Below are 25,610 nucleotides of genomic sequence, written 5' to 3'. Positions count from 1 at the left end.
TCGAACTCGCGGACCGCGAGATCGTGACCTGGCTGAAGTCGGACGCTTAACCGACTGCGCCACCCAGGCGCCCCTGTATTCCCTTTTAAAAAAAAATTTTTTTTAACATTTTATTTCATTTTTTAAGAGACAGAGACGGAGTGGGAGCAGGGGAGGGGCAGAGAGAGAAGGAGACACAGAATCCGAAGCAGGCTCTGAACTCTGAGCTGTCAGCACAGAGCCCGATGCGCACAAGATCATGATCTGAGCCTGACACTTAACTGACGCTTAACCCCAGGCGCCCCTTCCCTTTGTTTTTCTAATTAATTCCACCACTTAATGCCTGGAAGGCGCCTGGCACCCTCATAGGCGTTGCTGTTACGAGGACGTTTTGGACACAGGTGCCCTTCCTTGGCAGTGCACCTGTCAGAGGAGGAAACAGACACAACAGTGAGGATTTACAATGCTTTTTGGCTAGTTTTGAAACAGATTATATTGTATAAAGTACTTTGGAGTCTCTGCCTCTTCAGGAAGGGACCACCTCTGCTTCTCGGTGAAAGATCTTCCCAGTCTGTAACTTACTGAATGTGAGGCCATCCATTCAGTGTCTCTAGATTCCTAACACCCGAAGCCCTTGGAGCCAGACTGTGCTGGCCCGCCCTTTTTTCCCAGGATCCATGCCTGAATGTGCAGGAAGAAGGATTTCTCCCAAAGCCTCCGCATTTTTGTTAATGTTCGGCTTTTTGCAAAATCGATGATACGATGAAATTACAGTTAAATCTTTAATGTTTCAATCGTTCCCTCATTCAAAAAAATACCTGAGGGCGCCGGGCACCTCGAGGTGCCTGGACGCCGCAGTCACAGCTCCTGTGCCTTTGAGAGCTGATATCCTAGCAGGAAGGGACTGGTAACAGTCAACTGGGCGACGGACTGTCAGAGGGCGCAGTGGACTATGGAGTAGCTTAAAGATCAGTGAGTAGGGGAGGAGGGTAGCTGGTTGTCTACTGTGATCCTGGTGGCAGCAGGGACTCAGCAATTTGAGGAGGGAGCCACAGGGCTGTCTGGAGGGCCCGGTGACCCACAGGGGAAACAGCCATTGTATGACTTCCTGAGGCCCCGTGGTTTGGGTCTCAGTGAGTGCTTGCCGGATGAATGAATGAACGAATGACGTGCCATTTAACGTCTAGACAGACACCGTGCTATGGATGAGAAAAACTTGTGGACAGAGTAGCAACGTGGCCTTCGTGCTCCTGACCACCCTCAGTGCGGTTTTGGGATGAGCCATGGAGAATCAGGGACCAGGGGACCAGGGAGGGGAGAGCCTCAGGCGGTGGGCTGACCGTCCCATGAAATCCTGCTTGTACCAACGTTTCATATTCTGACTGCCAACCCCGCTCTAGATGCCGAAGTGAATGAAAACACTACTATAAAATGGGGAAAATGTTTTTTTTTATTTATTTATTTTGAGAGAGACAGTGTGAGTGTGGAGGAGCAGAGAGGGAGAGAGAATCCCAAGCGGGCTGCATGATGCCAGTGCAGAGCCCAACGTGGGGCTCGAACTCATGAAACCGCGAGGTCGTGACCTGAGCTGAAACCAAGAGTCTTTTGCTTGACCAACTGAGCCACCTAGGTGCCCAAGGAAAATATTTCTGGATCAATCCTGATATCTGACATTACATATCTGTATCTATCATCTGGATCTGTATCTATACAGAGAGACTGTAAATTACGTGTATAATCTGAATCTGATCAGATAAACATTTGACTTCATAAAATGATATGTGATACGTAGGATATGCTCCACAGCGACATACAGGCGATGCCTGTGAGGCTCAGAGGAGACTCGGGCCCAGAACTGAATCACTAGCCCCTTGCAGAGCTGCTTCTGAACCCCAGGCCTGAACCCCAAGAATACCTTGTTCTCATTCACTGTGCTCAATGCCCAGGATTTAAAAATATTTAGGGGAAGAAAGTCATTAAAAATGTTAAAAAAAAAAAAAAGGAAAAGAAAAGTAAAGCAGTAGAAAAATGGTGGGGGGGGGGGGATACAGTAAGACCAACCAGAAAGCACTGATTGCTCTGTTCCCCAGATAGCTTGTCCCCCAGATAGCTTGTCCCCTGTAAAGACGGGGGATGTGAGATACTGTCAGGAACTCTGGATTGGTGAGGTGTTCCAGTCGTGAGGGTTGTAGAAGATGAGAGCTTCCAGCATTAGGACATGTGAGCAGAATTGAACAATCCTATTTACTTAAATATCAGAGGACTTGATTCACAGGTAACATGGAAATTGGTGAATATTGCCAACACAGGCCATATCCATCACTGCTATAAAACTTCTTGTGGGAGAGAGACCCCACTGATAATTGAGTTATCTGGGCATATTTTCTCTACCTGGAAGAGTGCTGGAGATGCTTTTTTTTTTTTTAGTGGTTTAGAAACCACTTTTTTAAAAGTGGTTTGTAAAATTAATGGGAATAAGAGAAAGGGAGGGAACAAAAAGGAGATAAGGAAGTCAGATATAAAGTGAACATCTATTTTATTTTTTTTTATTTATTTTTTTTTCAACATTTATTTATTTTTGGGACAGAGAGATACAGAGCATGAACGGGGGAGGGGCAGAGAGAGAGGGAGACACAGAATCGGAAACAGGCTCCAGGCTCTGAGCCATCAGCCCAGAGCCCGACGCGGGGCTGGAACCCACGGACCGCGAGATGGTGACCTGGCTGAAGTCGGACGCTTAACCGACTGCGCCACCCAGGCGCCCCTGAACATGTATTTTAAAAGAAATCAAAGACAGGGCGCCTGGGCGGCTCAGTCAGTTAAGCGTCCAACTTTGGCTCAGGTCATGATCTCGCGGTTCGTGAGTTCAAGCCCCGTGTCGGGCTCTGTGCTGACAGCTCGGAGCCTGGAGGCTGATTCAGATTCTGTCTCCCTCACTTTCTGCCCCTCCCCGACTCACACTCTGTCCCTCGAAAATAAACATTAATAAACAAAATAATAATAAATAAAAGACCAGAAGGTGAAATATACCAAAATGTTACTATCCTTGGGCAGTAAAATGATAGGTTATATTAATTTTCTTCTTGATAAACTTCTGATGTTTCTAATTTTTAAAAAATTACGTCTTTATTAAATATTTCAATTCTCGCTCAAGTAATATATGTTCATCAAAGAACCAGGTGGTATGGAGAGACTTCTAATGAAAAATTGCCTCCCTGGCCTCATGCTCCTCAAAGACATTTACTTTCACGAATTTTAGTCATTGTAATATTTGTTGCTCAGAGGGGCACCCGGGTGGCTCAGTGGGTTGAGCATCCGACTTCGGCTCAGGTCACGATCTCATGGTTTGTAAGTTCGAGCCCCGCGTCAGGCTCTGTGCTGACAGCTCGGAGCCTGGAGCCTGCTTCGGATTCTGTGTCTCCTTCTCTGTCTCTTCCCCTCCCCTGCTTGTCTCTGTCTGTCTCTCTCTCTCTCTCTCTCTCTCTGTGTCTCAAAAATAAATAAACATAAATTTTTTTTTTTAATATTTGTTGCTCAGAATTCAAAATACTATACTCATACTAGTCTTTCTTAAGTAACAATGTTCCCCATTTTACTTACCATTAAGTAGGAATATGGTCACATGGTTCTAAATTCAAGACCTACGGGGAAGTATATGGTGGCAGTTCTGTGTGCCTTTCATCCCTAACCTCCAGCCGTACAACCCCCCTTGCCCCCTTGCCCCCATAGGAACCATTGTTATCAATCTCTGCTGAACTGAACAGAGACATTCTAGAAATATTCACGCAGATACAATTAAAGGTGTACCAAAACACATGTTGACTGGGTTCCAAAACTGGTTATCACCCACATAGAACAAACTTCTGGGAATAAGAGAATAAAAGGTACAAATCCATTTTGATCAGTAAAATCAAAATGCTAGTAGTCACATACTAAGTATAGGGTAGATGGTAGGAGTGTCATTTCCCATTTCAGTTCTCTGTGTTGAAATAGATACATTGAGGAGGCACGAACTTCTGGAAAGGTCTTTTTCTTAACACGCCTTTTACAAACAGGCTTTTGTACCTGTTAATCCTATTTTGGGCAGATCCCCCAAATCCTTTGTTTTCAATTACTGTGAGTCCATTTCAACAATTTTCTGCTGTGTTTTAAAGTTCTTAGCCCCCCTGGGCTCAGAGCGGCGAGAAATGGTTTTTGTCAAGCATTCTCTTGTTCCCATTGATGCGTGAGCACTGAATGACTAAAGACAGCTTATCACGGTCATGAAAATTTGAGGCTTCAGAGGTGATACTCTGCTTGTACTTCATACTTAGGACTCTTCCCGAATGGGGCTTTTTCTTGAGAGACTCGCGACCTAAATAAAATTAAACCACTAAGTAAGTACCGTTATCGAATTTGCTTATGTTGTAAATGCTTGTACAGCAAACCTTTCACCTAGAATGTTAAACAGATTCCTCCGCCGAATCTGCCTTCCTAAGTGGCTTAGCCACAGCAGATGGCTTCCGAATCCCATCCCGTGTCCCGAATCCCCTTCTTTTTCCATGGGAGAACTCAGGATCTTTCTATCTCCCTGAAATGTCATTGGTCATCATGTTACTCTGAGTAACTGTCTGTCCTTTCTACTTGGAAACTTGCGGCCGTAAATTCTGGGAAATCTTCATAGGTAGCTTCCTCGAAACTCCTCCTCCCCACTTTCTGTTCTCTTGCTGGATCACGTACGGGGAGGTTGAGGCTCATGTCTGTTCGTGGCTTCTGTCATCCTGCCCTTTGGTACTGCTCGAAGGCTTTATCTGCCCACCCTTCCTTTGATGAGGAGTCTTACGGGAACGAAGGTCTGCGGTGGTCCAGGCTCACCAGTCAGCACCCTTCCGGGACAGTGTCCTCAGGTGTGTTCTCTGGGAACATTTAGTTTCTTCAGAAGAGAATCTCCAGGTCCTGCCTGTGGGGGACCAGCCTGGCTGTCAGCACTCTGGAGGTGCTCTGGGGAGGGGGCCTCAGCGTCTTCTGTGGTTGTTTGTGGTTGTATTTTTTTGTTATTGTCGTGAGATATACACAGAGTAACCACGGTAACCATGGTTGCCACGGTAACCATGTTCAAGTGCACAGTTCGGTAGCAGTGAGTACGCTCACCTTGTCGTGTGTCCATCACTACCCTGCATTTCCACAACTTTTTCATCACCCCGGACCTAAGCTGTAGTAAGTCCCCAGCCCCCTGCCCTCCAGCCCCGGGCAGCCTCTGTTTTACTTTCCGTCTCTGAATTTGGCAAGTCCAGGTACCTCCGATAAATGGAATCATACGGCATTTGCCCTTTTGCGTCTGGCTTGTGTCCTCAGGGTCCGTTCCGGTTGTGGTGTATGTCGGGAGGGTCCCGTCTTCCCACCCTCAGCCTTCCTCCTGAGTCCTTCAGCCTGCACTTTACCCCCACCTCCACGGGGGCTGGCGTTCCCGAGCGTGGGCTTGTCGCCTTCAGTCTCTCCAGCGCCAACGTGGGCCACCTGCCAGGCAGGCTCCGGGTGCAGTCTGTCTGCGGCCACCAACGTCACCCTTCTGTTGAGTGTGCGGTGACTCCGTGTGGGAGTCCCCAGGGTGTGCCGGGAGGACACATCCTGCCTGTTGGTGGTGATCCTCTCGCCCAGGTGCTTCTGTTCCACGTGCCTGCTCCTGGCTCAGACCACATCTGCCTCCGGGTGACAAGTGTCTCCCGGTTTCACCAAATGCAGAGCTCAAGTCTCTATTTCTTGTTCTCCTTGTGTTTTAGGATACATTAAACGGGGGAGGGGGAGGAGGTGGGGCAAAAGATCCTTACTTCCCTATCCTAAAAGCAAACTGCAGTCATATTCATATATGAATTTTCTGAAGAAAATAGAGGGGATCTTTGTGGTTGGGGTTTTGTTTTGCTTTGCTCTTACAAAGAAAAAGGAAGTTTGAAAATGACAAAGTTTCCTGAAGCATCATGTCTTTCCTGGCTGTTTCTTTTTTGAATGTTTGTTTATTTTGGTGAGAGAGAGAGAGACAGTGTGAGTGGGGGGGGGGGGGGGGAAGGGCAGAGGGAGACACAGAACCTGAAGCAGGCTCCAGGCTCCGAGCTGCCTGCACGGAGCCCAGCGCGGGGAATCGAACTCACAAACCGTGAGATCGTGACCCGAGCTGATGTCGGATGATTAACCGACGGCCCCACCCAGGCGCTTTCCTGGCTGTTTCTTACCAGACACGTCCAGCGTGTGAATTGGATTCAGGGAATTCATCTGCTGTGAATACTCACCTTGGTCACAGACGGTGCTCAAAAGAAAGAGAAAAAAACCTGCCCTTTTGGAAGTATTAGGGGGTGGGAGGCTGTGGTCCCATAGCAGCTGCTACTCCCTCGCTCACACGCACAGAGGGCCCCTTGTCTCTAAAGACTCATGGTCTCGGGGCGCCTGGGTGGCGCAGTCGGTTAAGCGTCCGACTTCAGCCAGGTCACGATCTCGCGGTCCGTGAGTTCAAGCCCCGCGTCAGGCTCTGGGCTGATGGCTCGGAGCCTGGAGCCTGTTTCCGATTCTGTGTCTCCCTCTCTCTCTGCCCCTCCCCTGTTCATGCTCTGTCTCTCTCTGTCCCAAAAATAAATAAAAAACGTTGAAAAAAAAAATTAAAAAAAAAAAAAAGACTCATGGTCTCTGGGGCCTGCTGGACTCCCATTCAGAGGGGAGAGAGTTGCTAACTCTCCATTCCTTTTCTGTTCTCGGCTGCGCTGCGTTTTTCTCCTCCCTGTGCTCCTTCACCAACTTTCAGTCTCTGCTAATTCCTACCCACTCCGGATTTCACTTCCTGCTCCCCACCCACCTCCCTCTCCTTGAGGGCATCCTCCCCGCTGGGCTGCGTGCCCTTTGAGGACCAGACTCTGTCTTAATCATCTCTGCGTCTCTCAGAGCCTAGTGCTAGCTTTTCCGTCACCAGCCAATGGGTGTTTGCTTTCTTTAACCTCACACAACAGAGCAAGGACCAAGTATCAGGTTTAACCTTGCGGTCTGGTTGAAGTCTCCCTGCCCCCCCTCCCTTTCTTCCCTAAGACTCGTCATTCGATAGCCTCGTTGTGCTTCTTGATTTACGTGGGCACTCAGATTTCTCTCTGGTCCTCTTATCAAGTCAAGTTCCCTCAGGCAGGATGGAGCACACCTGGCCTTTATGTGCATCATGGAGAGTTCTTCAGAGTTTAGGAAAACAGAGGAGAATGAGGAAAGAAAACTCTGCAGTGAGCCAAGCGGGCGCGGGCTAGAAAATCATCTCTTCTGTGGGCACGTTCTGACCGTTTATTCAGCTAGGGTTTCTCCAGGCGGAAAGCAGAAGAGAGGGGACGCCTGGGTGGCCAGTCGGTTAAGTGTCCGACTTTGGCTCAAGTCTTGATCTCATGGTTCGTGGGTTTGAGACCCGCATCGGGCTCTGTGCTGACAGCATGGAGCCTGCTTAGGATTCTGTCTCTCTGCCCCTCCCTGACTTGCACTTTCTCCCTCTCTCAAAATAAATAAATAAGGGGCGCCTGGGTGGCTCAGTCGGTTAAGCGTCCGACTTCCGCTCAGGTCTTGATCTTGTGGTCCGTGAGTGGCTCTGTGCTGACATCTCAGAGCCTGGAGCCTGCTTCAGATTCCGTGTCTCCTTCTCTCTCTGCCCCTCCCCCACTTATGCTCTGTCTCACTTTGTCTCTCAAAAATAAATGTTAAAAAAATGTTTTTAATAAATAAACTTTAAAAAAAGTGAAAAACGTATTCCTAAGAAGTTTGCTGGTCCAGCTGCCGTTTTCTATCATCCTGGGTGTAATCCTCCTGCCAGGATCGCAGAGCCTCACCCAATGCCCAAGTAGAAGCAAATACAGAGATTTCAACTGAAATTTATCCAAGTGAGCTTGGCTAGTTACAAGAGCCAGAGCAATGCTGAAGTCACATAATTTATGGAGACTGGAACCCCAAATGAATAGAGTGTTGCACATCGGTCCCTTGGCTTCAAGCAATGAGAATAAGTTGAAGTCTTTCCATTAGAACATTCCTGTTACACAAATATCTGAAGCTAGTGTTTCAAAAGACTTGAGCAAAATTAATTCACCGTGTAAATAAACAACTTTCAGGAGATCCTAACTATTATAAGGTTGGCTTGGATCTTTCCATTTCAAAGACAAGGACTTTTCCAAGACTGAAATAATGATGTCTTCTTTCAAGGGTTTAAAATCCATGCAGGGCCTTCAGCCATTGTGTCCTTAGAAAAAGAAAGGTTAGTTCAGGGCAGAGGAGTTCAAAGGTCGCCGATCATGCCCCACGGTAAGAAATAAACAGAAAGTCCGCTCCACAAACAAAACAAAAGTTTTCACAAAATCGCACTAACTTTTACTACGTGCCGGGCATTCTGATCTTTTCTATTTTATTCTGTTATAATGTATTTTTAAAAACTGGTAGCTCCCTAAAAAAAAAAAAAAAAAAAGGTCAATTTGTTGATCTCAAATCAAATGTATGTAGTGACCCACAATTTGAGAAACACTGATCAGAGAATAAATTCACAAGAACGCTCTGTTTCAAATCTGGTCAAAGACCTTTCACTTCTAGCTATCTCTTAGAACCTTCTCAGTGACCGCCCCTGGTAAGACCTATGGCTAATGGAAAGGAAATTGTTGTAATGAATGGAACTCCTCGTATGCCGGGTATCAGATGCTACGTGGAAACATTCTGCATGACTCAGCTTTTTCCCTACACGGTAAGGTATCCACACAGTCGGCAAAACATACAGATGTAGATACCCCATTTCAAACACGGAGGGAAATGTTCTTTTTTCTTCCTTAAAGCTGTTCTCAGGGTCAAAGATGGACAGTTGCCCACATGAAAGGCCACCCTTCACACGACGAACACTCCCCTCACTGGACGTTAAGAACATACACATTCTAGAGTCAGTGTGAGCTCTGCACTGAAGTCTTTTTAGGGGACAATTTCATGATTGGGACATAATCCACTGGACTGGCTGATTTAAGGATTTTGACTTCCTTTAGTAAACCTATGTTGAAAAGCTGATTTGAAAAAACTACGTTGGTACGAGATAACGTACACGAGGATGATTTTTTTTGGTATGTGTATTACAGGTAGAAGTTGGAAAAAATACCGCAAAAGAAATGGAGATTGAGGGTTAGAATTGGGTTTGGCTAGATCATTTAAGGCCAGTCAAGTCCATTATCCTTTTGCCATTCAAAGAACCTGCTCTGTCTTCTGCTTCTCTCGTTTGCCCGTTTTCACTCTGGCAAACCGAATGCCGTCTTGATCCCCTTCGTAGTAAAAGTTATGCGTTATTTAGTTGCTTACCGAACCCTCCTTAGCCTCCCTATCCATTTGCAAGGGCTGCTGTAACGAAGTACCGCAGCCTAAATAGCTCAAACCACAGAAAGGAATTTTCTCACGGTTTTGGTGGCCGGAAGTCTGCGACAAGATGCTGCCAGGCTGGGCTTTTCCTGAGGCTCCTCGTTGGCCTGGAGAGGGCCATGTTCTCGCTGTGTCTTCGCGTGGCATTTCCTCGGTGCCCACACGTCCCTCGTGTCTCTGGGTCCTAATCTCCTCTTATAAGGAACATCAGTCAGATTGGGTGAGAGCATACCCTCAAGGCTTCATTTTAACTTGATTACCTCTCTCAAAGCCGTATCTCTGCCCCATGGTCACGTTCTGAGATGGAGGGCTAGGACTTTAACGTGTGAATTTATTTGGGGGCCGGGGTGGGGGACACAGTTCAGTCCATGACAGCGTCTACAGTTCGCTTCAAGAGTGGATGTAGGATGCCGGGAGCGGAAAGACCACTCCAGTGCTCGACCCTCGGTCAGGTTGCTAAATGGTACATTTCTTTTGCTTTAGGGCGAACTAATGCCGACGTGATGACCGCCCTGTCGCAGGGCTACCGGATGCCCCGCATGGAGAACTGCCCCGACGAGCTCTATGACATCATGAAAATGTGCTGGAAAGAAAAGGCAGAAGAGAGGCCGACGTTTGATTACTTACAGAGTGTCCTGGATGATTTCTACACGGCCACGGAAGGGCAGTATCAGCAGCAGCCTTGACGCCCAGGGAGGCTCGTGGCCATCGGCTGGGACGGCTGCCTCATTCGAGAGGAAAACATGACCGTCGCTGGTTGTGCTAGTCTTTCATATGCTAGGATCATCTACCGGCCCTGCTTCCTGAAAGCGAGGCCAAGTTACTCAGGAAGAACACTCTCGACATGGGCAAGTATTCTCTTTCTCATCGGCTGATGCCCACCGGCAGCCGCGCGGACCGCACCCAGCCGGCAACCTTGCTTCGCTAGACCGACGTCTGCCTTCGGAGAAGAAGCCACCTGTTCCGTCCAACGGGCACCCACCTCGGCCTCTTGTTTACAACTCGATGTGGGACTCATGGGCGCAGAGGCCCTCTCAGTGAATCTCAAACAGTAGCAGAGTGAAACTCATTCCTAAAAAGCGAAGTAACCAGACGCAGATCACGACCCTCGTTTGCATTTTCTCTCTGCCTTGGCTTATCTGTTAAAAAGAAAAAAAAGAAAAAAAAGAAAAAAAAAATTACTAATCCGATTGTTACATTTTGCAGCTGAAGTCAGAAGGTTAAAATGGTCTCTCCCAGATTGCAGTGATTTCCCCTGCCCTTAAAGTCTGAGGCTGTTAAAGATTTTCCTTCCACGGAGACGGCTGGGAACTCCCAGACACGAAGCGTGCTCTCCTGTTCTGTTTCCTATAGGAGTGTGTGTGGTTTGTGAGTGTGCACAGATGTCGTGTGTCGCCACACAGACCCCACCGACGGCCAGGGCTGGCCCAGACCTCCCAGGAAAGAGAGAAGAACCAAAGGAACTGCTGTACCCTCAGAAGGAATATTTTGAACGGCCCAGCTTTTCAATTCCCCAGTTTCCTATCTGAGAGACTTTTTTGACCATGTACTTTGGGTCAAACAATAAGATTCTAATCTCTGCAGAGCCTTATAAAAGGCCTTCTAAGACATAAGAATTCTCTTTATTGCTTCCAATGATTTGAACGTTATTTTAACGATGGAATGTTCATTTTCGTTGTACTCGAGAAAGTAAAAACGCCATATTTGGGTCTATTTTTGTGATTCATCCATCTTTTCTAAATTGTGTAAGGTGTGGGTGGGACTATTTATACGAGGATACGAAAGGAACGGAAGTGACTGAAGGGCTCAAATGAGCTCCTGCAGCAAGGGAGACGAGAGGTCTTGTTTACTAAGTTGTTCTACTGTGAGCTTCGAATAGAAAATGCTACATCACATCGTGTTTCACTTATGCTGTTGTGTATATACCTAATATTGCTGTTTTCTTGATTCTATTTGAATACACCTGGCCCAGTAACATCTCAAGCTTTTTCCTTGTGTCCAACATTTCCAGCTATCATCAACGTAGAAATGAGTACCAGTTGGGGGAAAATGAGAGGCGATTCCATACAGTTACATCGTTTAAAAAGCTTGGACAAGGTCTACCTCCATTCCTTTGAGCGTCTCCAGATTGGAGAACTGGGACGTGACAGTCTGGCCCTCCCTTTATGGGGGCCAAATAGGATTTGTTTTCAAATAGGCTTAGCAGGCACCATTAGAATTTCATTTTGTGTGTGTCGCCTAGGTGTTGGGTACCTAGGGGAAGGGATAAAATATTCTCCTTTCCTGTGCAATCGTTTTTAAACGTCCTTTTTAAAATATTCTAAAGTTCTTGATTCACAAATGCCATACTCACGGAGGGAGAGTATTATCACCATAGAACGTCTGCACAGCTGATCACTTGATTCACCCACCTGTTCACATTTCATTTCAGAAATCACACGTATGACCCAGCATGTTCTATGGAGAGCAAGTGTAAAGAACCCCTAAAGCAGAAAGAAACGTCTAGAAAATTAGTAAGTTTATCTTCGCCCAGTTTTTCTTTTCTCAATTCTGCTTCCTTTCGCCATTTTACGGTCCACTTGTCCCTCCCAATCAAGCATGTGATCTTTTCCTCCATCACCTGGGGCCTCGTCACTCAGTTGCAGGATGTGCTCCCGTCACATCATACCCCGTGGACAGCATGGGTCTCTCCCCTTGTCAGTAGGATTCCAGCTGCCTCATGACCGGCAGGCAAAATGAGGGCCTGGGCATCTTTGTATCATCTTGGGGGGGGGGCGGGGGCGTGGACCAGAATGCCTTACATCATCACATCCCAGCTCATTACTGGGGACTTGAAAAGGAGCATGGCCTCAGGTCCCGCCATTGTTGTTCCGCAGGAGGGCTGTAAGTCACTGTGCTTGAGAGGCTTCCCCGGTAGATATCTGGTTTACCCAGGCTTGAGAGTCCCTCCCTTGCTTTGGTCCATAAGGCAAAGTTAATTGCTCAAAGGAAGGCCAGCCTGCACTTTCCTCAGATGCCCCCAGGGACGACAGAGGAATACAGGAGGAAGGAAGAGGGAAAATGTGCCTTTTTCCTCTTTTATGGCCACGAAGCTCACTGAATCCAGAGTAAAACTCATAGGCTTGACCCTGGTGTCCTCAGTAGAAGGGACACTCTATAGCCCCTCCAAGATGCCTCCCGGGATTCTGTCGGAACCTCCCTGGAAAAGCATACTGCCCAGGCCTCCTAGGGAAGATAATATACTGCGGAAGCCTGGATTCCTGTCCCAAGAGTGTGTAAAAGAGGCCAACAAAAGGAAGCACCATATTTATTTACTCAGGCAGTGGGATAGCTCAAGGGCACTGAAATGTAAATACAAACACATTTCCAATTTAGCCTCTGGTGATGGCTTTCCTTGTATCTTTTCCTTTGCTCAAATACAAACTACATTGGGGCAGTAGCTGCTGAAAGGCGCGCAGTACTGAAACACCAGCATCGGGGTACGCTTGATTGAATTAAAACAATTGTTCATCCCATAGCTGAGCTCCCTGGCCTCTATGAATGTTATTGCCACCTCCACAGCCCATTAGTTCCTTGTATTCTCAGATGAGATCTCACCACCCATCTTTCCTCCCAGGATCTTTGTTTTCTTAGCAGATTAAGTGACCATGAGCCTTGCCATTCTTCCTGATGGAAACGGCGGTTATAAACCTACAGAGATAACTATACACCCGCCAGTGGCTCGGCGCTCTCTTTTGTACTTGGGCACGTTGCAAAAATTACCTGTAACTCACGCCGCAACCCTTGAAGGTATGGCCCGTGCTATCGCTATTTAACGGCTGAAAACTCAGGTGCATTGAAGGCCACCGGAGGAATAGACTGGCTTCACATCATGTTGTTTCCTTGTGAGATAAGTGAAAGGCTTTTACAGCAGGACTCATTTGAGCATTCCAGGCGCGCAAAGGAATCACTTACAAATTGCTTCATTGGAGTCTGCGCAGGTATGAGGGAAAATTTCTGAGTAATTTTAACTTGAGAAGAGAGGTCAGACGAGAGCTCAACTCACTACTCACACCTTTTTAAAAAGACAGTTGAGGGGTGCCTGGGTGGCTCAGTCAATTAAGCATCTGACTTCAGCTCAGGCCATGATCTCATGGTTCATGAGTTCGAGACCCGTGTCAGGCACTGTGCTGACAGCTCGGAGCCCGGATCCTGCTTTGAATTCTGTGTCTCCCTCTCTCTCTGCTCCTCCCCCACTCATGCTCTGTTTCTCTGTCTCTCAAAAATAAGTACACATTAAAAAAAAAAAAAAGATGATAAAAAAAAACAAAGACGTTCTTTCCTAACGTGCAATTCAGACCATGTGGAAGCACTACATTCAATTCTGAACGCTCGATGGTGAATTCTCAAATCTGAACGGCTCTGGAAAAGTCATTTGGATGTGGGCTATGGGGTACGTGAGAAAGAATTGGGAGCATGTCAAGTGTGGAAGTCTTTGGGCAGTCGGGGAGAGCCACACCACAGACGTTTTGACGTAAAGGAGATAAATGGAATCATTTAAAAAACGTCTGCTCTGTCAGAGAATTCATTTTGAATCCTACTTTGTAAGACGTTTTATAAGTGGCTCAGCACACTCCTAATCTCTTTTTTGGCCTTGCACTTCGCTTTAAATAGGGTGCTTGGTGGGCTAACAGTAGTCATTCAATGCGGTGCTTTACCGAACACTTCCCTGAGGACAGGAAATGGAGCAGACGCCTTAGGGACATGGACGGTGAGTCTCAAATTCCTTGCTTTAAGGAGCCAAGTACAGGGATGCTACAGGTAATGCCAGAAACCTATCATGTGGGAAAAAAGAGGTGGAAAATGTGAAGATCATTCCGAGGAGAGATGGCGAAGCTGGTTACAGGAACAGGCGTGGAGATGAAGACAAAAGTCTTCGTAAAGAAGTGGCATCCGGGGGGCGCCTGGGTGGCGCAGTCGGTTGAGCGTCCGACTTCGGCTCAGGTCACGATCTCGCGGTCCGGGAGTTCGAGCCCCGCATCAGGCTCTGGGCTGATGGCTCAGAGCCTGGAGCCTGTTTCCGATTCTGTGTCTCCCTCTCTCTCTGCTCCTCCCCCGTTCATGCTCTGTCTCTCTCTGTCCCAAAAATAAATAAACGTTGAAAAAAAAAAAATTTAAAAATAAAAAAAAAATAAAAAAAAAAAAAGTGGCATCCGGGACTGGCTTTGCAGGGAGACGGGGGCGCTGGCAGGCGGACGGGAGACTCTGCAGAGAGAAGCTTCCGAGAAAGGACGCAGCAGGCAAGAGGCAGGGGCAGAGTAGCGTGGGAAACACCAAAGGGCAGAGCCCCCCAGCCCGGTAGAAGGAGGGCCCTGCTACTCAAACTCGAGATTGCGTCCAAATCACCCGGAATTTTTTTAAAACTGGGGCGCCTGGGTGGCTCCGTTGGTGAAGCATCTGACTCCTGGCTTCATCTCAGGTCATGATCTCGTGGCGTTGTGGGTTCGAGTCCTGCGTCGGGCTGTGCGCTGGCAGCGTGGAGCCTGCTTGGGATTCTCTGTCTCCCTCTCCCTCTCTCTCTCTCTCTGCCCCTCCTCCACTTCACCACTGTCTCTGTCTCTCTCAAAAATAAATTTAGGGCGCCGGGGTGGCTCTGTTGGTTAAGCGTCCGACTTTGGCTCAGGGCATGATCTCGCGGTCTGTGAGTTCAAGCCCCGCGTCGGGCTCTGTGCTGACAGCTCAGAGCCTGGAGCCTGTTTCAGATTCTGTGTGTGTCTCTCTCTCTGCCCCCCTCCCCCCGCTTGTGCCCTGTCTCTCCCTCTTAAAAATAAACATTAAAAATAATTTAAAAAAAATAATAAATGAATAAATTTAAAGACAAAAGAAAAGATTCATTATAACAGATCACTGCCCCCGACCCTGAGTTCCTAGTTCTGGGGTGGGGGTCTGGGGAGGGACCCAAGAACAGCAGCCGATATTCCTGAGTCTGGACCACCCTTTGAGACCCACTGGACGTACAGGTGCTCAGCAGCTGGGGAACCCAGTCAACTAGGATGAGCCACCTCGTAGAGAAAATATGGGCTCCTGGATGAGGAGAAGGAACTTTCTTAGAGCACGCGGGTGGTGGCCCTACACATTCGAGGGGGCCTCAGGCGAGGCGGTTCAGCATAGAGGTGGTGGCCCTTGGACAGAGGAGCCACGCTGTTGCCTGGCTTTCTACCCCGGCTCTACTTACCGTGCTCAGCTACAAAATAGGGGTAAGAGTGGTCCTCCCCTCCCTGGGTTGTTATGAGGAATAAATCATGTAATAGTTCATTAGGAACCAGGCACACAGTTGAGCCAATGAGTTTGTGAAATGAAAGCGTGAAATCAAGGGATGCCTGGGTGGCTCGGTCGGTTGGGTGTCCGACTTCGGCTCAGGTCCTGATCTCGCGGTTTGTGGGTTCGAGCCCCGCGTCGGGCTCTGTGCTGCCAGCTCGGAGCCTGGAGCCTGCTTCGGAGTCTGTGTCTCCCTCTCTCTCTGACCCTCCCCCGCTCATGCTGTCTCTCTGTCAAAAATAAATAAAACATTAAAAATTTTTTAAAAATTAAAAATAAATAAATATGAAAAAGAAATTAAAACACAATGTCAGAAAATCACATGATGAAATCCAACCAGTGAGCAGTGTGAGGGACGGATGGACAGGAAAACCGATGAGGAGGCTGTTAGGGCAGCCCCAGCGGGGGGAAAATAAGCGCCCAAACTGTGACTGGCATGCTTTGGGAGACACTGTGGATGCAGACCATCTCAGGGCCTTGCCTGACACCCTGAGACTGGCTTTCTCCAGATGTGGAATGGGGTGCAGAGATCTGTTTGTGTGGCCTTTTTTTTTTTTTTTAACATCCTCCCCCATCGGTGAGATCTGCTTTCAGTATTCAAATTATAACCCTGATAAATGCAACTAGGGAACTGGATTTTGGCGTTGGGAACTGTTAGGGTGGAATTGTGTTCTCGGGGCGCCTGGGTGGCTCAGTCGGTTAAGCATCCGACTTCGGCTCAGGTCACGATCTCGCGGTCCGTGAGTTCGAGCCCCGCGTCGGGCTCTGTGCTGACAGCTCGGAGCCTGGAGCCTGTTTCGGATTCTGTGTCTCCCTCTCTCTGACCCTCCCCTGTTCATGCTCTGTCTCTGTCTCAAAAATAAATAAACGTTAAAAAATTAAAAAAAAAAAAAAAAAAAAAAGAAAAAGGAATTGTGTTCTCCTAAAATGGTATGCTGAAATGCTAACCTCGGGGACCTCAGCATGTGACCTTATTTGGAAATGGGGTTGTTACAGATATAATTGGTTAAGCCAAGAGGGACTGCACCAGCAGGTCCCTAACCCTATATAACGGGTGCCCTTATAGAAAGAACATCCTGGGAAGAGAGAGAACGCGCATAGACCGAAGACTATGTCAGGAGCCCCAGGGAGAAGAAGACTGTGGGCAAGCCCAGGAGAGAGGCCTGGAGCAGATCCTTCCCTCAAGCTCTTGGAACAACAACAAACCCGCCAACAACTTGATCTCCGACTTCTGGGCCTCCAGAACTGCGCGCGATTAAATTTCTGCTGTCGAAACCACCCCGGTTGTGGCTCTTTGTTACCTCGGCCCTGGCCCATTAATGCAGCAGCCTAGGGAAATTACAGGAGTGGCCAATAAAAGAGAAATTCGTGGAAAGCAGGGATAGGGAGGGAGAGGAAAGCGAGGCCGGCCAACAAGACAAAGTGTGTGCTGAGGCAGGAAGTTGGGAGAGCTAACGTGGGGTGCCATCCAGGCTCCGGAGGCCTCAGCAGTATGTTTCCAAGTGTGGGTTTTGAACTCAGCGTACTCAAGTGGAGCGAGGCCAACAGAGGAGGAGACAACAGCCATTGAAAACAAGAAGTTCCCCCGAGAAGAGAGAGCTCCAGGCCATGCCAGGAAGTGCTGGGGGTGGGGGGGTGGGAGGGGAAAACAGGGCCACAGCTTTCTGGTGGTTTCTGCAGGCAAGGCGGGGCCAGCAGGTTTAGGACTGGCTCTGGGATAATGTCAGGATGACATCAGCCGGCTCTGGGGCCTGGGGCGATCTAGCTGACAGTTACCTGGGCCTGGGGGATAGTGGTCCCAGTGTGGGAGCAAAGGTTAGGTGGTGGGGTGTGGGCTTTGGGTCCCATGTGAAATGCATGCTCCCAGGGGGGTCATTCGCTGTCTCTAGGAATTGATTGACCCTGGGGAGGGGGGGGGACAGTCAGACCTTGCTGAACCTGCCCAATGAGCCCCCCCCCCCCCTTCGGCTTCCTAAGAGCGCCAGAGGGAGAATCACGACTGGATGGAGAGTTCTGACCCAGACGCAGACCAGAGCGATCTCTGACTCTTAGGATGGCGAAACATCCTAAGAGAGAGACAGAGAGACACGATGGTGGCGTGTTTGCGGCCACCATCCTGGGCACAGGCACGTGCACACACGCAGGCGTGGTTATCATCAGTCGCCAACGTCTTCCGCCGCATCATTATTCCAAGGGATAGGGAAGTGTGCCGAGCCTTTTTTTTTTTTTTTAGACATCAAAGTATTTCAGAGACAGAATGCTTTCCTATTCTCTCTTGCCAGAATCCTCAGAGATTGGGGTGTTTCGTTGTTAACGATGTTTAAAAGGACTTTGATCCCCAAAGAAACCAGAACTCGTGGATGAGAAAGAGAAGTGAATTGATCTCGACTGGGGTGGGGGGGATGTATAACAGTAAACTACCAGCTGTTTATCAATCAACTAATATTTATCGATTGCCTGCCGTGTGCTAGGCGTGGTCGTGGGTATTGCCCTCGCTGGGGTGTATTTCATATTGAAGGAGACCTAGAGGGCTCCTGGGTGGCTCAGTGGGTGAAGCATCTGACTTTGGCTCAGGTCGTGATGAGCCTGAGTCCCGCTTCGGATCGTCTGCCCACCCCCCCCCATTTCTCTCTCAAAAATGAATGAACGTTAAAAAAAAGATACCTAGACACGCACACCATCACGACCGTGCACACACACACACGTGCACACACACACACACCCCTAGTCATTTCTGTGATCATTAGTTCTCTCAACAGCCGCTTCCCATCGGTCAACAGCTTTAAAAATACCCAAACCATATTGCAGATAACTGCTCGGGCTGTGGTAGGAAATGAAGAGAAAGAGAGAACGAAAAACGTTAAGAATCAGATTAAAACCTTCAACTCCAGAGAGTAGATAAAAGAGATAAGGACTTTCCTCCTTGACCTAGCCGGAGTGTGACAGAGAATCCCTTTCAGGAGTGAATTCAGCTATGCACCAGCATCTAGGAGAATGCTCTGGAGTGGAAAATAGGGTTCTCTGAGAGGAGAAGACGTAAACCTGAGGCAGAGGAAGAGGTGAGAATGTGTCACACTCCTCACAGGGCGGATTTTGAAAATGGGGAGTCCCCACTGGACACACCTCCCCAAACCAACATTCAACAACGTGTGTGAGGTTTAAAGCCTGAATGTTCGGAAGATGCAACCCCACAAAAAAAAGCCCTGTGCTGCTAGACCAAGTAATGCAAAAAAAACAAGGACTGAACTCTTCTCCTGCGAGAGAAAAATAGTTTAAAACCTTTTTAAAACTGGCAGCAGGAAATCTCTTTTCAATCCTCAATATATTACCTCCTATCAAATGCAGGAGTCTGGCTTCTGGGGTTTTCTGGGGTTTTCGCGCTACTGTGCTACCTTTTTAACGAACCTTGTGGATAGTACAGGAGTGTAATTAAGCGGAGATCTTAGGGAGAGATGTGAATTCTCACTGTTCTGCCCACTTATGAGAGCGCTTGAGAGGGTTATGTGGCCAGTGCTGCCCAGGATGTGTATTCTTCTCCTCCTGTCTTTTCTTGAACAGAATCGAACGGGTCACACAACTTCCCCGAGTTTCAGCAAAGCAGTAAGAATGTGTGCTTGTAAGGGCAGCCCCCAGGCTCTGAACTAGACAGCATGTCTCCAATAAGTCTTGTGTCTCATCAGTCAGCACACATTTTGTTGAGAGGCTCAACCATTGACTTCTTGCCTCCTCGCACAGTCTGGACAATATTTTTCCCTTTCTTTCAGTGGGTTAGCCTCATACGATTTGCCCAATTTCATAAAATCTGATCATGAATTAAGAGCTTCAAAAACATCAGGGCGCCTGGGTGGCTCAGTCAGTCGAGCGTCCGACTTCAGCTCAGGTCATGATCTCACGGTCCATGAGTTCGAGCCCTGCGTCGGGCTCTGTGCTGACAGCTCGGAGCCTGGAGCCTGCTTCTGATTCTGAGTCTCCTTCTCTCTCTGCCCCTCCCCGACTCATGCTCTGTGTCTCTCTCCCTCTCAAGAATAAATAAACATTAAAAATTAAAAAAAAAAAAAAAAAAGAGCTTCAAAAACATCCATGCTATTGTTGGACTCAGCTCAACTTCTAGAAATCTTAGATATGTAAAAATACTTAAGTAACTTGTAGATTCAAACACATTCATTTCATCACTATTTATAATTCCAAAATATTGAAACTTTCTAAATAGCTAATTTATTCAGTCCTTATGTGTTAAAGACCTGCTATGCATCCAGAATTATGCAATACACTGAGGATATTTATGGGCTAATTTTAATCAAATTAAAACAGGAAAGGTTAATTGATTATGTAAAACATTCTCTTTAAAGTTTTTTGTATTATTTATTTTGAGAGGAGAGAGAAAGAGAGAGCACGCATCAGCAGGGCAGAGGCAGAGAGAGAAGGAGAGAGAGAGAGTACGCGTGAGCGGGGCAGAGGCAGAGAGAGAATCTCAAGCAGGGTCTACACTGTCCGCACAGAGCCCGATTTGGGGCTTGAACTTGTGAACGGGGAGATCATGACCTGAGCAGAAATCAAGAGTTGGACCCTCAACCGACTGAGCCACCCAGGTGCTCCTTATGTAAAACATTTTAAGTGATATATATATATATAAAATAATTAATATTTTATATGTAATATATATTATAACTAATATATTTAATATTTTATATCTAATATATATTTTATTTATATATACATTTATATAAAATTAAATATATATTCTATATATATAAATGAGACAGGAAAATGTTTATAATGTATAGTTAAATAGAAATAACCCACATATCAAATTACTTACAAAGAATGACTAGACCCATTTTTTTAAAAAAGAAACGTTGAAAAGTTTGCAAAGCAAGGAAAAAGAAAAAAGAAGGCACTTCAAGAGTACACACTCAAGTCATAAAGACTGAATTGTGCTTTTTTCCCCTACTTTTATCTATCTTCCAATTTTCATTATTGTCTATTATTTTAGTAATGGAAAGGAGAAATGCCCACAGAATAATGGAGCTAAATACTATTTGTAGATCAAACAAAATCTATTAGAAAGCAAACAAGTTGCTTAAAAGAAACAACCCACAGCGATGGTGATATGTCAGAGGGACACAAGAGCCATTTGAAAGAGCTCCCAAGGGCCAAAGCTGGAAGGATTTGAGTAACCAAATAAGTAAAGTAGTATTGGATTATGACTCAGAGTGTAAAATAAAAATTCATGAGTCCACACGGGTATAAATAAATAATTCAACAAATAAGTAAGTGGAGGAGAAGAGAAAATGTTTCCATGCAGAGGAATTCCAAATAATTTATGTAGATATTTTGCCTTCAACGAGGTAAAGCATAACAGCCCAACCCTTAAATGTCCGCTGTGCATAGAGACTTCCTTCCAAAGAGGACGGCATGGGAAGGGAGGGATAAGGTAATGTGAGTGAAGAAACCTGACAAACATTGCCCCAGCTAGGTGATAAAAGTCTACATTACCAACAGTGATTGGTCACATTGACAATATGTACCCTTGATGTGATAAAATGGCACTTTTACGTCTGTAATCTTCCTCTCCCAAATCTATAACCCCAGTCTAATCATTAGGAAACATCAGACACATTCTAATGCAGCGGCATCTTATAAGACAGCCAATCAGCAACATTCAAGACCTTCAAGGTCATCAAAAATGAAGAAACTGTCACAGCCAAGGGGAGCCAAAGGAGACATGAGGACTAAATCTAATGTGGTGTCCTAGATGGGATCCTGGAACAGAAAAGGGACATTAGGTAAAAACTAAGGAAATCTGGATAAAGTGTGGACTTTAGTTAATCATAATGTATCATTAATAATGATACATTATTATTAATAATAACGTATCAACATCGATTCATTAGTTGTGACAATTGTACCATAATAGGCAAAACTGGATGCAAGGTATATGGGAACTTGCTGTACGATCTGTGGAATTTTTCTGTAGATCTAAAACTGTTCTAAAAATAAAGTTTGTTAACAACAGTCACGGAAAGGTAAACAAGTTCCATGAGTCTGCTCTGGGTACCATGAAGCCGGAAAGAGTTACCATCCAGTCATCTACCTTTACCTAACATCTTACTTAGAGTTACATTCTTCAAGAAGTCCACGTTTGTTTCAAGTGTAGATGCTTATTCATAAAGTTAAAACCTCATTAAGAACAAAAAGTAAAGGGAATATTTTTATCTGACTTTTGGAAAATAACAAACCAACCCTTGACAATAGGCTTAAAAAAAAAAAAAAAAAAAAACAAAAACAAAAACCTTAGCATTCCAGTCAATTCCTTCAGGGGACAGCGCCATCTTGTGTTCAGTCACATAAATGACCCAGTGGTGGTTCTGGTTCCCTCTCTATGGGCTGCTGTACATTACCTTAAGTCCTCTTTCAAAGCTGAAAAGAACAATGAAATGGACATGTATCTCCACCCTACATCCCCAGAAAGCGCTCATAATCTCAAACAACCAGAGTCATCAAGTTGAAATAACCTGGCTGCATTTACAACTTCAGCCTTGAATCTGTTTGTAAAATGCCTGTGTCTGTTTTCAAAAATTCAGTCCAAAAATAATGTGTATGAAAGAGATTTTGTCAGAAATACAAACTCGTGAAAATTTGTAATAATGTGGTCACTGTTCAAAACGTATAAAATAACTTACTCCTTATAAAACAGCAGATCTGAATTCCAGCTGTCCGTTCCAGAAAACTGCAAAGCTGTGACAAGTTACTATTGTGTTAACTTCAGTCCAGCACATACATAAAGTGCCCTTGCTTAATGAGTTCATGCCTATTTTAATATGAGATTGTTGTTCATAAAGTTATATCTTTATTAAGAAGAAACGGTAAAAGGGGGGGAGAATGGACTCCTTTAATTAAAGTCTTAAATATCTCAAGTGAAAAAACTCAAATGATTAGTTAATATATATTGCTCTTGAACCTGAATGATTTTTCAAAATGTGTCACAAAAAGAAACATGGCTGAAAAACCAGCACCTTCCAATTGCAAATAACCAAAGAGGTAGTTTGCCTAGAATATAAATGGCAAAAATTGACTCCCCACCCCCAATTTCTTCGGTGCTTGGCATACAGAATAGTGGGGGGAGAAACACTCCCGTTATTAATTTGAATGACACTTCTTATTCTTTTTTGACCACACAGACATATTAAGATAGGCCCTGAAAGGAATCATTCCCATGATGCCTTGATTTAAGAGGTATGTCCGTGTATTAAGAAGTCACCTCTCAGGTAAGATGGGTTTGGGGCTTTGTTTTTCAGATTTTATTAACATTCAGTTAGTAGAGCTTAATGGCACTGATAACGACTTAGCCAGGTTGTAATTTATTCCAGTGTTTTGCTTTGTTTTTTCAAAACACTGTAAAACTTCTCTTAGATTTGGGGCTTAGACGTTTTCCTGAAAGCAAACAAATTGTTGTCCCACTTAAATGATGATGATCTGAGTTATGATGTGACTACAGACAATTTGCCCCATTTTATTGGTTGATGTATTTTCCCTGGCCATATTAAAATTATCCAGCTATTGGGGCGCCTGGGTGGCTCAGTCGGTTGAGCGGCCGACTTCGGCTCAGGTCACGATCTCGCGGTCCGTGAGTTCGAGCCCCGCGTCCGGCTCTGTGCTGAGAGCTCGGAGCCTGGAGCCTGTTTCAGATTCTGTGTCTCCCTCTCTCTGACCCTCCCCCATTCATGCTCTGTCTCTCTCTGTCTCAAAAATAAATAAAACTTAAAAAAATAAATAAATAAATAAATAAATAAATAAATAAATAAAATTATCCAGCAACAAAACCAACCAACCAACCAATGACATCAAGAAAAACAGAAAATGTATGACATGTAAAACACATAACAAAGAAGTAGAGAGTGTTTTCTCCTAAAGGGTTTAGTCCCAAGAGACCTGGGTGGTAATAAACCACAGGGAAAGAATTTGGACAAAACTGACTCTGACAATAAGCATGGATATGGTCACCCCTTCTTACCTGGAAACAGGTGTCTCTCTTCCCATAGTCATGAAACGCCCGCCCTGTGCATCTCTAACCCGGAATCATAGCTGCAAAGAGGCGCAAGCCTGGTGCCTTTCCACTGTCTAGCATTTCCAGCTCAGCCTTGCTTTGTTGTTCCCTCGGGTCACCTCTTATCAATAGGGATATTTATGAAATAAAACAGAGTTGGCTTTTCCCATTACAGACAGAGAAAGCCAAATACTTCTTCTAGTGATAGAAACAAACAGAAAGTGGAGGTGTCCAAGGAAGTGATGACACTGGAGCAGAAAATTAGAGTTTGGGACAGAGTCCACAGTGATCCAACAATGGCGCTGATCCATGCTAGAGATCTTCAGAAACAGGAAGCAGCAATTTGTAATCCTCTGCCCATGAGGCTCTAGACAGAGGCTCTAAACAATGGGGGAACTTCTGTAGAAGGTGTGCGCACAAGAAACAGGTGACCTGCACAGAGCGGTCAGGCGCAAGGCTGGAGAGGTCCCCAGGACAATGGGCTAGGGTCTTCCTCCTCCCAACATGTACTGGGCATAATTACGTCAAGTCCATTGGAAAGATTTTCCTTTTCACTTGAACTTACCAGAACTATCATGTCTTTCCTTCCTGAGCTGAAGAAGCAGACCAAAGATGAGCTTCAGCAAATGTTCAGCACGGACAAAAACTAGCCTGTGTTACAAGAAAACACCTTCGTGAACCTCCAGGATCCAGAAGAAGAAGAGCCTGGGTTTTTGATGACCAAAGACAGACAGACTTGCATTTTATGGCACTGATTCTGAAGGTTTTGCTTTCTCCTTCTCAAAATCTAGGACATTACAAAGAAAATATTGGGATTACTGCTTTCAGTCTAATAAAATCTTGGGACGTGGTACATTTCTTTCTAAGTCTGTATCATAAATGTTCTGTCCTGGGATGGCTTTCGCAGATTTAGGGCTTTCAAGCATCTTAAGGTCTCTTCGCACTGGTCCTTGGAGAGATGGGGCAATGAGGCAAGGAGGCAGGGAGGCAAGAGAGAAAGCTTTCCCAGGGACAAAGCACCATGGGGAGGAACCATTGTCCGCCACCAACTCCAACAAAAATAGAAAACAAAACAAAACACTGGCCAGGACTTTATGAGGAGAGGGTTGGAATCTAGTGGTGCTGGGAAGGAAGAGCCTTTGCTGTGCTGATACGTCTCATGAAAATTAGTGGGTCCTTGGGTGAGGAAGACAGATATTCAGCAGAGGGGCGCCATTAAAGAGCCAGGAGAGCTGCCCCATCAGGATGGGTCGTGGGAGCAAGCCCGTGGGGCGTGCGCAGTAGAGGTAGAGGGCTCACCTGCAGAGACCGCAGCCTCTGTGGACTCTCCACTGTTGTCCACGGAAGGCAAATGTGACAGTTGTTGTTACTGGATTTCATTACTTAAACATCATCTGTAAACTGAGGATAATGCTATCTGCTTCTAGATTCAGGAGTAAATGAGCTAATATGTGTGGAGACGTTTACCACAGTGTCTGACACAGAACAAGCACTAGAAAAGGATTTTATTCTTTATATCTCAGAAAATGACATTAAGGATTCTTACAGGTAATAAATGCTGGGCATGGGGCGCCTGGCTGGCTCAGTCAGTGGAGTGTGTGACTCTTGATCTCCGGGTTGTGAGTTCGAGCCCCACGTTGGGTGTAGAGATTCCTTAAAAAGAAAATCTTAAAAAAAATTAGGAGCCACAAATATGTGGCCAATTAATCTTCAACAAAGCAGGAGAGAGTATCCAATGGAATAAAGACAGTCTCTTTAGCAAATGGTGCTGGGAAAACTGGACAGCAACATGCAGAAGAATGAACCTGGACCACTCTCTTACACCAGACACAAAAATAAACTCAAAATGGATGACGGACCTAAATGTGAGAGAAAACCATCAAAATCCTAGAGGAGAAAACAGGCAGCAACCTCTTTG

General features: G+C 46.1%; 1 protein-coding gene and 1 long non-coding RNA gene across 10 annotated transcripts in view; both read left to right on the top strand.

Moving 5' to 3' along the window:
- The window catches only part of LYN (LYN proto-oncogene, Src family tyrosine kinase), a 128,295-nt gene extending 116,970 nt beyond the window's left edge, over positions 1–11,325 (top strand). For all 9 annotated transcript variants that reach the window (XM_086695153.1, XM_086695154.1, XM_086695159.1 and 6 more), the window contains exon 13: positions 9,832–11,325. In XM_086695153.1, the coding sequence (XP_086551279.1) occupies positions 9,832–10,034 (203 nt within the window). In that variant the 3' untranslated portion in view covers positions 10,035–11,325. The remainder of the gene's footprint in view (positions 1–9,831) is intronic.
- A 6,013-nt stretch (positions 11,326–17,338) lies between these two features.
- LOC147572119 (uncharacterized) lies at positions 17,339–24,545 on the top strand. Its single transcript, XR_015246500.1, has 2 exons — positions 17,339–22,881; positions 24,286–24,545. It is a non-coding gene; the product is annotated as an uncharacterized LOC147572119 (long non-coding RNA).
- The last annotated feature ends 1,065 nt before the right edge of the window (positions 24,546–25,610 follow it).

This window comes from Puma concolor, chromosome F2 (assembly GCF_028749965.1).
Source record: "Puma concolor isolate L17-30 chromosome F2, mPumCon1.1.hap2, whole genome shotgun sequence".
NCBI classification, from domain to species: domain Eukaryota; kingdom Metazoa; phylum Chordata; class Mammalia; order Carnivora; family Felidae; genus Puma; species Puma concolor.
Note: the sequence above shows the minus strand (reverse complement) of the source record. Positions and strands in the feature narration are given on the sequence as shown.